An 18780-nucleotide genomic window follows, 5' to 3' on the forward strand; every position below is an offset into this window, starting at 1 on the left:
TCTCTCCAGGTACTCTGGCTTCCTCCCACAGTCCAAAGACATGCAAATGGGAACGAGGCGACTTGGATACTCTAAACTGACTGTACGCATGACAGTGAGAGTGAAAGGTTGTCTGAGCCTTCGGGCTCCCTCATTCCAGATGCTGCTGGAGGCCTCCTCCAGCAGCACGGGTGGCAGCTTGAGCCTCTTCAGGTCTGCAGCCTCTGCAGACCTGAAGAGGCTCAAGCTGCCACCCGTAGCTCCACCTGCTCACCTCCCTGTCTGTCCATCAGTCTCTTCCCTTTCTCTCTCTCTTTATCTCTGTCTCAGTCTTTCCTTCTGCATATGTCTTCCTCCATTATCTGTCTTTGTCTCTGCCCCGCTCTCCTGCTCTGTTTCTCCCCAACCGGTCAAAGCAGAAGGCCGTCCCCATTGAGCCTGGATTTGCTTGACATTCCTGCCTGTTAAAAGGAAGGTTTTCGTCGCCGCTGTTGCAGGATGTGCTTGCTCATGGAGAATTGTTGGGTGTAAATTCTTTGAAGGAGTGTGGTACTAGACCTGCTCTACCTGTAAAGTGCCATGAGATAACTTTTGTTGTGATTTGGCGCTATATAAATAAAATTGACTTGACTTGTCTATGCATTGGCTCTGTGATGGACTGGTGACCTGTCCAGGGTGAACCCCGCCTCTCACCCGAAGGCTGCTGGGATAGGCTCCAGCCCCCCGTGACTCTTAACAGGATAAGCAGAAGAAAATGGAGAAAAAAAATGGATGGAAATCATCTTTCTGCCTCTGTTTAGTGCCATTAAGAATGACTAATAAACCACACAAAACTAGTGCCATTTGCTAATTATTTATTATGTTGTGGGTATTACGTTCATTTATTCAATACCAATCCAATTATGATTCTTTGCAAGCTGATACGTAAGGACAAAAAAAATATCAAAAATTGGATAAGCTGGCAAAAAAGTGAGGTATTTATTTTGAAAAAAAGATCTAAATCTGCATTGTCAGCCACAGTCTCCAGTGTGTGAATCACACCAGACTGAAGCTGGAGCTTACAATGCCATGTGGGTCATCAACTCCCACTTCCTGCTGTTATTTTCAAATGACTTTGGACTAATCAGCTGAACAAACCTATAAGTGCCTCTAATCTTAGCCATCATACAACTGAAATCCTGTAATCTTAGTCAAATAACCTATTTTGAACTGTACCTTGTCATCTTCTAAAACTCAAACCCAAATTCCATTCACAAACTTGCATTCTTTTGAACTGATGAAATACAACCCTGATAGTTTTGTATGTTTCACAATTCCTTTGAAGTTCACAAAACTTTTTTTTTTGCATCCACAATGAAATAAATGTAGCTTTCAGATACGAGATTAGACATGTCTTGTTAATTAATCCTGTTCCTGTGTTACTTCTCGGTGAAAGTGATACTGACTGAAATGATTCATGATCACATGCATGCATTCTTAATGCTGTACTGCTGTATCCAGTATGCTGCTTGACAGTCTGATGGGTTCCCCATTTGAAGAGGTTTATTTGATGAGCCACCATAGCTGATGTGAACCACCAAAATTATAGGGTCCACTGTCTTTGTGACTTGGCCTGGGGGTAGAGGGAAGTGTCATTAAAAGAGAAAGGCAAAACTCGGGACCTTTGTGTGGATTTTGAGCAATTTTATCATTTATTCATCAACAAACAGCATAAACTGTACCCTGGGGTGTTGCTCTAGCAAATATATTTCAGATTGTAACAGCAATGTACACTGCAGTCAAGTTTTAGAAATTTTTGTGTCAATGAAGAGAGATTTGCACAATTAATCAGAATGTATAAATACTGCTGCCAGTCAGCACTACATGCTGTTATGCTCCATCCATACACATCTTGGCTGTAAATATGCTAATTACACACAGAGATATTCCTGAAAATGAGTTTTTTTAATTGTATAACATATTCTAAAAAAATCCTAAAATACAATTTTTAGATATCCCGGCTGATAAGGTCTGTTGCTGGGCTGAGTGTAGAACAAGGATGTACGCAAAGGACATGATTATAGCACATGATTATTTTGAGTTATCTGCTGCGTCTAATATACCATGAAGAGACACTGACATAAAAGCACATTTCTGAAAAGCTTAGAAATATTCAACTGAAAGTACTTAGATGGGCTGAAATAAAGGCTGAGGGCTCCAAAAAGACACTGGCTACAGTATCAGTGTGCTATAGAGAAAGACATGTGTCAATGTGTTACCATTCTTTTTTATCTCAACCATGCTGGAGTTGACCAAACTTTAATTTAAACCTTGTTTATCTTTACCTTGTTTAAAAATCTGATCACCAGCAAACAACTATTGTTCAGTCAAGCAATTGGTACACAATCAAGTGACAGGACAAAAAACATCCTATGTAGTCAGCTAGTAACATAATACAAGGAGTTAAACAGATGAGTCAGACTGATGTCCGTGAATCCGACCCCGCGATTTGTGCTTAAGAAACGCAGCGATTGATGATGACCTTCTGACTTTTTTCAAGCTTGAAATGGTCAACTGCCCCTCTCCTGAGGATGCAGAGGACAGGTGATAATGTAGATGGCGGTGGTGATGCTTCTTCTTGTCAAACATTGGGTCTGCTCTTTTGGCCCCTTCCTCTCCTCTCTTGACAATCTGCAATGGCGCTCCAAGCATCTGGAAAATGTCCTGTGGTGCGGTTTTACTTAGGTACTGCCAGGGCTTCTTCCCTGCAGTGTCCCTAAGCTTCACGTCAGCATTGAACTTCTTCACAAGTAAACACATGATGTTTTTGTTGTTGTGAATGGCTGCAACATGAAGAGGTGTGTGGCCACATGTTGACCTGGCGTTTATGTCGAAGGTCAAACCAGCCTTTTGAACACCATACCTGAAACCATAGCCAGAGGTAGAAGATCACTGTTTGATCTAAACTCACTCATACCCTTTCCCCACCGCAGACAACCATGAACATACAGCTTTGCGTGCCACAACTTACCATGTTCATGTTGGTTTTGTACCTCCTCTATGATAATCAAGAGATGGAGTCAATAGATTTTTACTGTAGGGTCATTTGATCAAAGTGAACGCCAATTTAACCTGCACCTGTTGGAGGCAAATTCCAGATGTAGGTTTTTTTGGCCAGAGTTAGCTCTGATGAGTGTTAAGTGAGAGGGTAATTAACTTTATTTTTGGACTTTTTTTCGTCAGGCAAAACTCCCTGAAAATGAAACTCTCAAGATGGCATCACCCTGACCCCGAGTACAACTACAAGGAACCTTGGAGTCATTTTTGACCAGGACCTTTCCTTCAGCTCCCACATAAAACATGTGACTAGGACCGCCTTCTTCCACCAGAGTGATGCTGAGAAACTGGTGCATGCGTCTATCACTTTTGGACTACTGCAACTCTCTCCTGTCAGCATGTCCCAAAAACTCTCTAAAGATTCTCCAGCTAGTCCAGAATGCTGAAGTGAGGGGTTTGACAGGAGTTGAGAAGAGAAAACACATCTCTCCCACTTTAGCTTCTCTCCTGTAGGATTTAGAATAGACTTCAAAATCCTTCTGCTGACTTATAAGGCTCTTAATGATAAAGCTCCATCCTATCTGAAATAACTCATTATTCCTTACTGTCCTACCAGAGCACTCCGCTCCCAGAATGCAGGTCTGTTAGTGACTCTCAGCATCTCTAAAAACAGACTGGGAGGTAGAGCCTTCAGGTACCGGTTCCTCTACTGTGGAACCAGCATCTCTCCATGGCTCAGAGAGGCAGACACTCTAACTACATTTAAGTCTAGGCTTAAGACTTTCCTTTATGACAGAGCTTTTAGTTAGGGCTGGCTCAGGTAGCTCTGAATCATTTTATAGCTATGCTGTTATAGGCTTAGACTGCTGGGGGACACACCTGATTACACAGAGCCCTCTCCCCTCCTCTCCTCACATTTTGAACTGTCATTATCATTATCTGTTGCACTTTGTAGTTTGGCCTTGGTGTCTCTCAGTCTCTCTGTGTTTCCACAGATCCATCAGAGCTCCATCTCTACACCAACCGCCACCTGCATCGCCTCCTACCCCCCTTTTCCCCTGCTTTTAAACCAGCCTGCGCTCCCCTAGCATGAACCAGTCTGCCATCCAGTCCTCCCATTAAGCTGGTCTGTTCTCCCTGCCTCCCTTGCCTACCAGAATCTTCCTTCTTCAGCTGTTGTTAACAATTCCATGTTTCCCACATTCTGTGTTATAAACTGTTTTCTTGTCTGTAACAACATCTATTGTACGTCTGTCCGTCCCAGGTGAGGGATCCCTCCTCTGTTGCTCACCCTGAGGTTTCTCAGATTAAACCCTGTTAAAAGGGTTTTCTATGGAGTTTTTCCTCAGTCGATGTGAGGGTCTAAGGGCAGAGGATGTTGTTATGATGCCATGAAGCCCTTTGAGACAAACTGTTTGTGAAAACTGGCTATACAAATAAAATTGCATTGCATTGCATTGCTCAAGGGCACCACAGTGGTGATAATGAAGGTGGGGCCTCTCCACTTACCCCACCCAAATTAATCCTGCTGGTCCTGGGTATTGCACAGGTGACCGATCACAAGTTTGCTTCTCTAATTTTTAGGCCACCAAAATTAATTGTTAGTTGCATGCAGTAGAAGGTTCAGAACATGGGCTTGTCCAGTAGAGCAGGCCAAGATTCAGAAAAACTTTAATGGCACAAATTTTTTAGAAAAAGGGGATGAGAATTGTTGCCTTTGATGGCTGAGTGTAAACCTAAGAAAGCTAATTGATAACCACATACCAAAGGGTGTTGAGGACACGATGATCGCCATGTTTGGCAATCCAGTGCAGCACAGTGAAACCAGAGATAAAGTCTCTTCTGTTGAGCAAGGACGAGTCCTCTCTGAACAAGGAGTAGATGTCTGGCCAAGCTCCTGCAGCTCCCTTCACCAGCCAGGCATGTTCCTTAGGTTCCAGAGGAACCAGCGACTGAAGATGGGAACAAACAAAAACAGCTTGTTAGCAAAAAAAAAAAGTTACACATGGGTCAAGATTCAACCATCCCTGAACATGCCATACAGGCAGAACATACTGTTTTGATAATAATTAATTTACAGGAAAACTCTGCTATCCACACAAGAAACAAGGACTCATTTGTGCTGCTTTGTGCCGATATAACATCATAAAATATGATAGATGATATATCTTCCCCAATGCCTTTAATTTATTATCACAATGTAGAAACAGATGACTATGACAGACTTTAATTTAGCCAAATGTCTAGTATCTGTAGCCATATTTGTGATCATCTGGCTATATTAGATGATTAAGATGGGTTTGAACCACAATATTTCCAGTGCCACAATACTGACTCTGATTTTGGGACATAAATGTCTAGGGCTACATATAGGGTGCCAATCCAATTCCAAAGAGCTCTTTCAATGAGCTCTTTACAATGTGTGTTGTGTGTACCAGCTGTACTGTCAGGATTTAGATGGAGAAACAACAAAAAATGAATAACACCAGTAAGTATTACAGGTAGGTTTTAAAGGTAGGCATCACAGACTCTCAACATTCAGCATTTCCCCACGTGTATCTTAAGCTAACTAGTTAGTAATACGTACAAGACCTCCATTGCTGCTTTGCGCGTACATAACACCTTAAAATATGATGGACAACACATTTTGATATTTTCCCCAACACCTTTCATTTATTATCAAGGTATAGAAACAGATGACCATGGCAGACTTTAATTTAGCCAAATGTCCAGTATCTGTAGCTCTCTAATACTAAAGGAATTACCATCTAATTTTGGATTATATCTGGTGTTAGAGCAGAGAGGGGGATCAACTGATGGTAAAGAGACATTAGCTCTTTAATAATAGAGCAAGCCGTGCAGCACGCAATATTTTCCCCATGATCATCATTTGGAGATTAAAAGTCAAGTCAATTCAATTTTATTTGTATAGCACCAAATCACAACAAAAGTTATCTTAGGACACTTTACAAGTAGAGCAGGTCTATCACCATTAGTGCTGTCAAAAAATATTGATTTATCGATTAAATATTGATTTTGAAAAATAAAAACTGCACAAAAATGACTTTTTCATAGTATCAATGTATTGATACTGAGAGACAGAGCGCTGCCCTGGGGAGTGAGCCATCGTGCAGCAGCCCCTCCCCTCCTGCCTAGCTCACACAAACAGCGCTGGCTGTATTTTTTTTTTTTTTTTTTTAGTGTTGTCGCTCTACATGTGTAAGCTGCCATGAGATGGCATCTGCAGGACCTTCGCAACCAGTTTTAATAAATAAAACAGTAGAAGTGCTGTTTGGAGGTTCTTTGTGTTAGTCCAGTAACCACAACGGTTGTGCGTTTTCAAAGCTTTACTTCAACTCATCTCCACATGTATCCACAGCAACAACTGGAACTCAAATCCACTGCATCATCCACACCAAAACACAGCACCCCTCTCAGCACAGTGGTAAACATGGGATACAACAAACTCCCCTTTTTCTCTTAAAAGAAAAACAGCGCAAAGAACCATTTCCTTTTTCTTCGAATATGGCTATAACAGATAACCAGGTTTAAAGTTCTAGCTTTAATAACTTGATAACAGTGAAAGAATCTCTGACATGTATTCCATTTAGCCTTTAAGCTGCCATACACCCTCGCTGAGAGCACTCAGCAGAATAAGTGCAGATGTCCCCTTTTTTGTCGAGCAGTCAGCAAGCTGCTCCTTTGTGGTTGACCATATGATCTGCTGAATAGTCCCAGAGTTGATGAGCTCCTTGATACTACTTATTTCAAGCCGCAGTCTCTTTTCTGTAACTGATTTGGTAGATTTGACAGCATCAAAAAGAGAGTGGCTATCTGTCACACAAACAATGGGCATACTGTTACATGTGCAGTCACCTGTGGTGAGCTCTGAGTAGAGTGTAGCTAAGAAAACTGCACTGTCGATACCATCCCCAAGCGCCAAAGTCTCTCCTGCCAAAGTGCTTCGAACAACTCTCCTGATCCTCTTTGACTGCCAGCATAGAGGTGAGAATTTGCCACCCTGTCCCATAAGCATTATTAGGTGTCCACCTTGCGTACCTCTGTCTGGAAGATTTCCCATGGACGAATCACTGAACACCACCAGTTTTAGGGAGCTGTCTTTTCCCAAGTATTGAAACCTCTAAGTCACTTCTTCTGATTTCAGTTTTCTGACCAGTTTGTCTGCACAGTGCAGGGTCTGAACAGTAGCATGCTTTGAACTGGACGCCAGGATGGATATGTCACACATAATGTCGGGTCTGCTCTGACGTGCAACCCACAGTAGTTGTCCGATCTTTGATTTTAATATATCAGTTTCAGTGTCTGTTGGGGGGGGCCTCTTGCTGTGTGGCTCTGGTTGGGTCCATGGGAATGGGTTGGAGATTTTTTTTAAGTACATGCATTGCTGCACCTGTATTTCATCCTCCACAGAGTGAATCTCCATTCCAATGTAGCTGAAGCTGTTGTGTTGTTCACATCCAACTTGAAAGGCAGCTTTTAAGTGAGGTATGACTATTGTAGAGAACATTTTTGAACCTTCCCAGATAAAGTCATCCACATGACAGCCAAGGACTCCCATCACATTGCATGAATCATCCAACCAGTACAACACTGCTGCGTCGACTTTTGACACAGTACCTCCCGTCTGCTGCATGGTGTCTCTGACCCTGTTGTACCGGTACAGAGAGGCGTCTACCAGGCCGTAAACACACTTCAACTTCCACAGAGTTCCTTTGGTCTGAGCTTCTTGTGGAGGCCTGATGTAGACATTTCGGGTTAACTCTTTACCTTGTAAAAAGGCTGCTTTAATGTCCATGGAGTTCAGCTGTCATTTCTTTTGACATATAAGAGCCATTATCATTTTTAGGGACTCAGATGCACATGTAGGTGTGTCTTTTGAGAGCTCCTCAGTGTTTCTTTCCTTAAACCCTCTTGCAACTAGTCTTGCTTTGGGTACCACACCATCAGATGTGTCCTTGAGTGTGCACACCCACCTTGTAGAGATGCATTTTTGACCTTCATCATTCACCTCTTCAAACACCTTGTTCTGTTTCCAGTTGTTGAGTTCAGCATGTTTGGCTGACATGAAGGCATCATCATTCACAATCAGTATATCTTCTGTACGGTAGTCTGCACATAGCTCAACATGCTCAGATGGGACTACTTGAAGATTGTCTACTTGTCCTAGATCCACTGATGCAGTGGTGCCAGCAATTTCCTCAGGCTCTGTGTACTGTAGATTGTACCAGTTTTTGTATGTTCCGGTGGCCTTTCCTGCCCGGCTGAGGATTTTTCCAGTATGTGCTTGGCCACTTATGTTGTCTACATATGTTACTACTTATCCAGTTTGTAGCTTAAGTTCTACACAAGTAGTGTTGGAGTGTGTTTGTGGTGCATTAGATTGTCCATGATGACCATTTCCATCATGTGTTGAACTGTGAGGGGCCTCATTGTCAGTCTGAGCATCATAATCATTTGGGGGTGCCTCTTCCTCACTGTCATTTTCCTTGGGTTCAGTTTCTGGTATTGTATTTGCAGTTCCCATCGACTGATCATCCATTTCTCTTAGTATGGCTTGAGAGTTATTAACCTTTCGAAGTCGAGATTGATTGTACACAGACATAAATGCACCCATGGCGAACAAATATCACCACACCATCTTGACCAATGACCACACCTGGACCTTTCCACTCTGTAGAATCCACCCATTTGTAGTACACCTTATCCCCTGTCTCATATCGGTGATTAGTGGGTCGCAGTTGTTTACGAAGGGCTCTTCGGATCCTCTCAGAGCACTCTGCTTCAGTAAATGCTCTCCTTGTAGCATGTAATATTGAGATGTGTTGTGCTATCCAAGTAGCCATACTAGTTCCTTCCAGGGCTGGCGGCTTCTCAGTAAGGACTGACGGAAGGTTTGGGTTCTGTCCAAACACTAGCTGGTAGGGACTTACCATCGGGGCCCAATCCAGGGCAGTCCTCCAGTCACATCCGTTGTTTCTTTTTACTTTCAGTGAGGGTTTGATTATGCCTTTCCAAAAGGCCATTGCTCCATGGACTATAAGCTGCAGTAGTTTTCATTTCAATGTTAAAGTTTTCAGCCATGTCCCTAATTTCTTCATTGTTGAATTCACCCTCATTGTCAGTGAACAGTCTGCGTGGAGGACCGTGAACACTAATCCAGCAGTGAATAAAGTGCTTCACGATCTCTCTGGGGTTTTTTTTGGTGGTAAAAACGCTCCCCGCACTGAAGCGTGTGAAGTGGTCAATAACATGCAGATACCACACTCCTGGCTCTAGCTCATGTAAATCCAAAGCTACAGTTTCATTGTAGGTTGAAGCCATGGGTAGCCCTACTGCTGGCCTTGGCTTTGGTTTACTGTATCTGATGCATGTCTCACAGTTCTTTACAATGTCTTTCAGGATTGTGGTGCACTCTTCATCATCATTACCTGAGCAGGTCAGTAGTTTTTGCAGTCTGTCCACTGAAGCATGTCCAATTTGCTAGTGCAGTTTCAATAGGGTTTTTTGTTTTTTCTGTGTTGTCATGTTTTCTGTCACAATTAGGATGTCATTTTCATTTTGAATGTCCATTCGATCTGGGTTACTCTCATCTCTTAGGTTCACACAGTAATGTCCTGATGATGTCAGTTCAAGTTTCACAGGTTGCTTGAACATTTTGGATTTGTCATTCTCAATGTCCAGAACTGTACTTGCTCTTTTCGGTGAAGCTTTGCTTTTGCTGCTTAAGAGCAATGGGATATCTGACACCTAGTCTGTGCTATCACAGCTGGGATTTTCACTTTCTTTGTGCAATGGACAGTTCTCCCATCACCAAACTTGAATGGTCTTGCACTTTTTATGCCCTTAATTTTTTGTAACTCATCCTGTGTCAGCTGACTGACATAATGATAAAGCCATTTTTCTCCACACACTGTTCTGGTGCAGGCTGTGTCAATTACAGCAGATCCAAGAACCTCCACCATGAAAATCTCTGTATCAGACAATCCATCTTTTGACAACATCCAAAGTAATGTTGCATTCATCAACCCCTGATAATCTTTCCTCTTCTGTCAGTTTCACATGTTCATTTTTATGGGGACAGTCCTTTATCCAGTGATAAGTGCTTTGGCAGATTGCACACCTGGATCTCCTTCCATATCTATCCAGTGGATTGATCCTTGAACAGCTGATTGACTTTGTGGAATTGACCTACTTTCTCTCCTGCCGGCAAACCTAGTGTCGTATGCAGCATCAGCTGCGTCTCCGCTCACCTGCAGTCCACTGTCACCCTCTTGCGGCATAGTATCACCAAAGATCCTCTTTAGGGCTGACTTCATGTTATCAAACGCGAGGCTTGCACAGGCAGTGAGCGCCAACTGTTTGTCTTTAACATTTAGTCCTGCGGTGTCTAGCAGCTTGAATGCTAAAACTGCATCCGGTAGCTCCATTCTGACCTGGCGAATTCTGTTGTACCTGCGTTCAAACTTGATGATGTAATCCACCATCGAGGTGCATTTTCCCTCGTGATCCGGTCAAATTCCGTGTACGCCTCGTATTGCTGGTCCGTTTCCTCCTTCAAGAACACAGAGTCCAGTTTTCTCAGAAGTGTAATCATTCCATCGTCTTTGTTTAAATTCACTGCGGCTATTTCCAGCGCGCTGTCCCTCCCTCTTCCCATTAGCGACAAGGCCACAGCAAGGGCCTGTTTCTTTTTATCCAAGTCAGTAACTAGCATCCAGATATCGACCTCATTTTTCCAGCTTTCGTATGATTTCTTCTCATCAAACGCCGGCGGAACTTTGTAATTACCGGCGGCCATCCTCTGCTACCAATGTTAGTCCAATAACCACAACGGTTGTGCGTTTTCAAAGCTTTACTTCAACTCATGTCCACATGTGTCCACAGCAACAACTGGAACTCACATCCACTGCATCATCCAAACCAAAACACAGTGCCCCTCCCAGCACAGTGGTAAACATGGGATACAACACTTTGGATTTGAGTCGGATGAACAAGGAAAGCCAAAAGACAGCAGCAAGCTGATATGCAAGAGATGCAACAGAACTGTGCCGACAAAAGGAGGGAACACGACGAATATAGCAAAGCACGTCCAAGACAGACACCCGGACCTGTATAAGGAATTCAAAGAGGTTGGTAACTGTATAACTTGAAGTATGTGTTGCCTAGAGTTACATCTATCAGTGTTTACTTTAATGTGCTGTCTTTTTAGTCAATGCTAGCTAGCTGAAAAAGTTCTCTACCTCAAGAATAATGTTCTTTGTTTTTCTTTAAATAAAAAAAAAACTTTTTGCACTGTATTCTGCGTGGTTGCGTAGTTTCGAAAATCGAATCGAATATCAATATATTTCAAAATAACGTATCATAGTGTGAAATCCAGTATCGTGACAACACTAGTCACCACTCTCCTTCAATGAATTTACCCCCAACAATTCTCCATCAGCAAGCACATCCTACAACAGTGGTGAAGAAAACCTTCCTTTTAACAGGCAGCAATGTCAAGCAGACACAGGTTAAATGGGAAAGGATATTGGCTTTGACCAGTTGGGGGGGAAAGAGAACACGCAGAGACAGAACTCGCAACAACGCTTGTTGTTAACAAAACAAACTGTCAAAGATGTGTCATAGTATTACCTCATCTGGGCTTTTCATATAATCAAATATGATAAACAAAGGACATCAGCTGATGAAGCAGCCCTTCAATTGTGACCCAGAACACATTTTCCTTCACATTGTGGAAAGAATATAGCCACATGGTGCCCAAAACACCTCTGAACTTGGTTTGGGTCATTGGTTCTCAAGACACATTCAGGATGCAGTGTTTTAAGTGTGTGCACACCTGGAAGAGGCTGACCACTTGTGATTGGATCACTCTGGATGGATTTTAATACTGGGTGTGGTTCACACATTTATCTAATAAAAATAATCACCCTGAAATGTTGACATAATACAGCTGAAAAAATAACAGAGCTACAAAAGTTTGCTATTTCGATTTCTGACAGTGGAGCCTGCATTGGTAACAGCTCCATGGACGATAACAGCAGGCACATTTGCTTGGCAGCATCCTCCATACAATCTGTGCAACAGAAAACAGAACCTGTTCTGCAGGTTTTGGTAGAACAACCTTTACTGTCACACATTAGGGTTGGGTTTCCTGTTTTTTTTTTTTCCTTTTTGCCTGGAGTTCAAAATTGCTACACAGCGGATTTAATAAGACAGCAATAAAGCACAGTTCTCTCACCTGCCTACTGGGGCCTTCATGATGAGTGTTGGGAAGGGAGGCTGACAGTCTCCTTCTCCCTTCCTTCCCTTCAGCCAAATCAATGAGGCTGTGGCAACTAGGTGGTGTGGAACATGATGACAGTGAGGAGGATGACAGGTTGTAGCGAAGGCTCAGTGAGGACGAGATCCGATGGATGCGGTCAAGCCGAGCTGCGTCACTTCCTCCTGCTGCTCCTCTAGTCACATCTTCCTGCATGAGTTGGTTGAGGTTATTACCCAGGCTGCGGCACATTCTGTTCTTCAGCTTGCTACTGAGGCGCCTGGTGACTGCTTGATGCTGAGACAGTGGTGGTGAAGAAGTGGAGCCGTCACTTGACTCAAGTTCATCATAGAGATAACCTGTCAGGTGAGAAAGGGATTTTAAATAGTGTTGAAAGGCTTTATTATCCTGAATTTGGTTGTCACCACAAAAGGACATGTAAAGACGGGAGACCAAGGCATAAAATCAAACAGTACCAAAGTTTGGTACCTGAAGCATCATAGTGCCTGTGGGGAAAACACAACACACCTTGACAGCATAATTATGACACATCAGCTTTGTCAACAGAGAGAATTCCTGTTAAAGAGTTGCCACTTTAGAAAATAAAGAGATATGTACAGGTGTGATACAGCACCTGGTGAAACATCTGGTATAATTAAAAGCTGATGACTAGACTGTTCACAAACTCTTGCTTTGATGATAATTCACTAGGGTTGACTGTCCTACTGTCTACCTGACCAAGAGCCAAAATAGTCACTACCTTCAGCCTGGCTTGGGAGGCCGCCTTACCCAAGTGTGAGTGTTGATGCATGGCACAAGGGGTCCTCATAATTATGGAAAATATTACGCCTACAGTTTCCCCCAAATTGCCCTAGGTCACTGGATATTTTATACTTTAACAACTCTAAATTAAATCAATAAATAGACAAATTAAAACAAGTGTTCTCCAACTGAAAGAGGAACAAATAAAATTCTACTGAAATGAGTTATCCAACTGTCTGTCTGAACATAAGCAGATGAATGCAGCAGCCAATGAAGGATGGGAGAGACTGCCAGCTAGTTATTGACTCTGAACTTGGCCTACCATCCTTTATATCTGACATCCATCCATTTTCTACTGCTTATCCTGTTAAGGGTCGTGGGGGGCTGGATCCTTCGGGCGAGAGGCGGGGTTCACCCTGGACGGGTCACCAGTCCATCGCTGTGCCAACACATATAGACAGACAACCATTCACACTCACAGTCGCGCCTACGGTCAATTTAGAGTATCCAAGTAGCCTCGTCCCCATTTGCATCTCTTTGGACTGTGGGAGTAAGCCGGAGTACCCAAAGAGAACACAAACAGGCACAGGGAGAACATGCAGACTCCACACAGAAAGATCCCGTGCTCCAGCTGGAGCTCGAACCTGAGAACTTCTTGCTGTGAGGCGACAGCGCTGACCACTGCACCACAATGCCACACTTCTGATAGAGCTCATTGTTCCCTTTTATCCAGCTGGAACCCTTCTCTTCCATTATACAATGTCACTTCCTACAGTCTCTAAAAGTAAAGTAAAATTAGTGCCAGAGCCTTCAGCTATCAGGGTCCTCTCCTGTGGAACCGTATCCCAGTTTTAGTCCGGGATGCAAACACCCTCTCACATTTAAGAGTAGACTAAAGACCTTCCTTTTGGATAAAGCTTATAGTTAGGGCTGCTTAGACTTTCCATTAGATATGCTGCTATAAGCTTGAACTGCCAGGGGGATCTCCCTTCATACACTGGGCTCTTCTCTACTCCTCTCAGTCCTCCTGTACTCATACGTGTAATTAACTCAACCTCTTCTTCAGAGGCTTTGTACTTTCCCACTTCTCAGATGCTTGACTGATGCTGCTGTTGGAGAAGGCTACAGACCTGAAGAGGCTCAAGCTGATACCCTTAGCATCAGTATTAGTATTAGTACTAGTAGCGTTCATATCAGTATTCTCAATACCATACAAGTATTAGTATCAGCATTCTGTTTCCATCCATCTATCCATCCATCCATCCATTTTCCATACTGCTTATCTGTTATGGGTTGCGCAGGGCCATCAGGAGCAATTGAGGGTTCAGTGTCTTGGTCAAGGGTACTTCGACATGGTCATCGGGGGAAGTGAGGATCAAACCAGCAACCCTTCGGTTGCTAGACAGCAACGCTGCCTTTAAGCCATGCCTCCACAGCAATCTGTTTTTGAGCACATAATTGCTCATACTATGCTGACATTGATTGCTTGAGTAACCTGTAGATGTGATTATTGATAGCTAGTTGTTGCTATTGGTTATCCTCTTTTTCCTTCCAGCCTGTTCATGTCCCTGTCTGTCTACCATTCTCTTCTCCTTTCTGTCTCACTTTATCTCTGTCCCTCTCTTTCTTTCTGTTTATCGGTCTTTCTCCATTATCTGTCTTTGTCTCTGCCCCACTCTCCTGCTCTCTTACCCCCCAACTAGTCAAAGCAGATGGCTGTTCCCATCGAGCCTGAATGGAAGTTCCTGCCTGTTAAAAAGAAAGGTTTTTGTTGCTGCTGTTGCAGGATGTGCTTGCTAATGGAGAATTTTTGGGTGTAAATTCATTGAACGAATGTGGTATTAGACCTGCTCCACTTGTAAAGTGTCATGAGATAACTTTTGCTGGGATTTGGCACGATACAAACAAAACTGACTTGTCCACATTCCCTTTGATGGCTTCCTCAGACTGGATAGGAAAAGCTGTAGATTTCCAGCTGTGACGCCAGTTACGCTGAGCTTCCACACAGCTGCAATTTCCAGCTGCCAGTCAGCTTAGTTAGCTTTCTCAGTTTCTGCTCATTTGGTCTTAGACTCTTGATTTATGTGTTTCCATCATAAGCATATATGGTACATGTTTGTACTGTACAGTCTCTCAATTCGTTCAGTGTCTAGTTACAAAAAGCTTCTAGACGCAAGCAATCAGGCAGCTGCATGAGAGCATCAAACACTGCCACCCTCCCATCACTTTCACTCTGCCATACACTTTTCATTGTATTGCAAGACACAAATGGTACTTTTCCTATTTGATTATTTTTATTTTTATAATTGAACTTTCTAATGTTAGTAGCTTTTTATTATTATTATCATTATTGAATAAGGGAGACAGTATGGAAAGCATTTAATAGTGTATTGTAATTGTTACATTTTTACTATGCACATGAAAATAAACTTCTTGATCACTAAGTAGTAATGTAGTATGTGTCTGGATAATATACACTTATAAACACTACACTGTCTAGTTGATGACTCAGCTGTTGTTGGGTGTATAAGATAAGAGTTGGGTGTATAAGAGAGGAGGGGGAGTACAGGATGCTGACAGACAACTTTGTGGAGTGGACTGAATGGAATCACCTGAGGCTGAATGTCAGCAAGACCATAGACTTGGTGATGGACTTCAGGAAGAAGTGGACACCTTCACACAGGAGATGGAGGACTACAAATACCTCGTTGTGATGATCAACAACAGACTGAACTGGAAATCCAACACTGATGCTGTGTGCAAGAGGGGGATGAGTAAACTCCTGAGGAAGCTCAGATCCTTCTAAGTTTGCAGCAAGATGTTGGAGATATTCTACCAGTCGGTTGTTTCCAGTGTCATCTTCTTTGCTACTGTTTGCAGCATCAGCGCAAGCGAAACCAACAGACTCAATAAAATTATCAAGAAGGCTGGCTCTGTGACTACTGTCAGGCTTGAAACTTTTGAGACCATGGTGAAGAGGAGGACATTGAAGAAGCTGTCATCCATCCTGGACAATGCTGAGCAACCCCCCAACCACACACTAGACAGACAGCGGAGCACCTTCTCCAAAAGACTAATTGAGCTCTGCTGTTGAAGGGATACAGGAAGTCTTTCCTGCTAAATGTCATCTCCCTTTACAACAGTTCACTCCTCACCTGAAAGTTTTTACCGCTTGCACCTTTCAACCTTTTCTGCACATAAATTTTATTGTTATTGCAGTTTATTTATTTTATTTACTCCTATTTTCCCTTTTCCTATTTTATTATATATTGTTTTATTGTATACAGTGGGCTCTGCATTTTATGCCCTGTGTTCTTGACTGTTTATGTCACGCTGCTGCACGCTGCTGCTACATTTGAATTTCGCAGTTTTAGGATCAATAAAGTAAATCTATCTATCTATAATTACTGTCAAAGGAATGGCGAGAGTGGAAAATCCCTTTGATATATTTGTAATCAGGGCAATAGCAATACATGTACCCAGTGAATCATGATGTGAATTAAATCATTTCATGAGAAAAAATATCACAGACAGTAGGTGGTTTACACAGTAGACACAATTTTGAAGACATCCCATTCTCACAAAACCAACCAGTCACTGACTGAAAGAGACACTGAAGATGTCTCGTCTAGCTGTATTTGCATAAAACATTCAAGTTTTTAAGGTTGCAGACCACATTATCTTACAAGATGTTTAAAGTTAAATGTCATCTCTCAGGAATATTTGATGTGATCCAGCCTTGAAAATACCACTGAAACTTGATACTTTGGTCTCTGGGGCTTCCTGACATTCGCCCTCCCCACAATTGTACCTGTTCACGGAATAGAGCTAAAAGATCCCTTCTACACAAATTGTATGAAAATTATTTGGATGTAATGTTTGAAGCAATAGATCATGACTAATAATGGACATAATTTATTTAGTGCTTTTCTACTTTTAAAGCAAACAAAGTGCTTTAAAATTGTGTAGGCTGGCATGCAAGAAAACCAGTTCACCAGAAGTGTTCAAGAAGACTTGTCGCAGTCTGTGGGTGAAGGGGGGATAAAACCAGCAACCAGACAGATGGACAAAGGTAAAAATATAGAGTAAATAGAGTATAAAAAAGGTATTCTTTAGTCTTGACAAAGAATATGTTGTCTTACCTGCCCTGATCTGTAGACTGTCATAGCTGTTCCTCCACATTGATCCTCTGAGGGTGCCAGATGGTGGCCAGTCACTGCTGAAGAAACCTGTATCAGATGAGGGTATGTGGCAAGATGACAGCCATGATCTTTGACCAACTCTCTGTTTGGGCTCCAGCAGCCTAGCTTCAGACTGAGGGTAGTGCAGGTTCTGGTGGATATTGTGGTGCAACATCTCTTCCTCATCTTGGTCCAGATGCAGATTACGCTGTGTAGACATCGACTCTCCTGGGACATGCTCAGGTGCAAGCCCTGTCTTCTCTGCCTGTCCTCTTAACCCTGCCCCTGGACCACAGAGTGGCAGTTCCCCCGCCATGTCCTGGATGTAAATATGTGGGAGTTTCCTCTCGGATGAAGAGTAGGAGGAAACAACAGAAGCAGACTGGTCGATGATGCTTGGTAAGGAGGCAGAGGTGGCCCTACTGGAGCGTCCAAGGGGGGTGCCCAGGGGCCACATTCCTCTTGCTGAACCCTCTTCTTCATCTTCCTCTTCATCATATGAGACTGCAGTTTTATAGCTCTGCCTATGTCTAATGCATCGGGTAGTGGTCTGAGTGGCATGAGGACGACTGACCTCAGTTTGCAGGCTTGCCTCCCTCCAGTTGTGTGTTACTGGGATTAACACCTGCTGGGTGTTTTCTACAGACACAACAGGTGAGATTCCAGGAGATGGGCCAAATCCCACCTTCTGGTGCACCACTTCCATGCACTGATTTTGGGCAAGAGGCTCTACCTGGCTGTGGAACCTTGGTTGTGTTTTCTCTGTAATCTGGTGCACCACTTGAATTGCACCTGGTCTAGATTTGAGTGAGCTGATAACCTGTTCTTCCTTCTTCACGATAAAATTGACCTCCACTCTGCTGATGTTGTCCTGCATAAGCCCAGCCGAAGGTAAGGCTGATGATAGGACGGGTGTAGTCTCCCGATGCTGCAGTTTCAACGGTTTCTCTCGCCTCTCAGTCTGGCCCAGACTGGCACTCTCCGATGCGAGCTCAGCGGCTCTCCACCCGAAGGAGCCTACTCCACAACTTCCAGAGACATGGACTCTGAATTTCTTTCTCAGAACGACGTGAGAGGCACCCTGTTCTTGTTTGACTGTGGCCACGGAGTTGACAAATTTCTTAAAGAGTTCGCGATTCCGGTCCCGTTCCGCATGGTCCTGTAGGAAGCCTCTGAAGTGCAAAAGAAGATCCGAATTTTTCACCGAGCCTCCGTTCCTCTGGAGGAAATGCAACACCGAGTCCCGAGTAAAATCTGTGGCCATTATTGTCTCTACTGTGGCTGGTTCTTGTGTTTCGGTTACTCCTTACTGGTTTCAAAGGTCGGAAGTTAGTTCTGTGTCACACAGGAATAAAGCTCCGCCCACCTCAGGTATTTTAACCCCAGCTCACATTCATGATCCTCACCTAGTGCATTCCAGCAGGTAAATTGGGCGCGTCCAGGGAACGGAACTGGTAATAGCCCTAATTTTGATTTTGCAATGTTTACAGTACATGTTTGTTTGTTTTTTTTGTTTTTCGTATCTTTTTTATTTCTGTGCCA

The 18780-nt window shown here is 43.2% G+C and overlaps 1 protein-coding gene across 1 annotated transcript; it reads right to left on the reverse strand.

The window, feature by feature from the left end:
* Positions 1-1539: 1539 nt before the first annotated feature.
* Positions 1540-18651, reverse strand: sowahb (sosondowah ankyrin repeat domain family member B). Its single transcript, XM_086187060.1, has 4 exons — positions 17200-18651; positions 12275-12654; positions 4780-4967; positions 1540-2881 (listed from the first exon to the last, which is right to left on the reverse strand). The coding sequence occupies exons 1-4, from the start codon at positions 18500-18502 to the stop codon at positions 2422-2424; spliced, it is 2331 nt and encodes a 776-aa protein (XP_086043186.1). The 5' UTR covers positions 18503-18651; the 3' UTR covers positions 1540-2421.
* Positions 18652-18780: the final 129 nt, after the last annotated feature.

Source organism: Aulostomus chinensis, chromosome 19, assembly GCF_037954235.1.
Source record: "Aulostomus chinensis isolate RoL2024-O1b breed Wild chromosome 19, RoL_Achi_v1.0, whole genome shotgun sequence".
Lineage (NCBI taxonomy): Eukaryota > Metazoa > Chordata > Actinopteri > Syngnathiformes > Aulostomidae > Aulostomus > Aulostomus chinensis.

What these genes read in the sequence shown, in the direction of transcription:
- sowahb (XM_086187060.1), bottom strand. Translation starts at nt 18,502, where the DNA reads ATGGCCACAGATTTTACTCGGGACTCGGTGTTGCATTTCCTCCAGAGG. An exon ending in CAGTCTACAGATCAGGGCAG is followed by an intron (nt 12,655 to 17,199) that starts GTAAGACAACAT and finishes CTCACCTGACAG; the next exon opens with GTTATCTCTATGATGAACTT. An exon ending in ATGAAGGCCCCAGTAGGCAG is followed by an intron (nt 4,968 to 12,274) that starts GTGAGAGAACTG and finishes TCCCATCTTCAG; the next exon opens with TCGCTGGTTCCTCTGGAACC.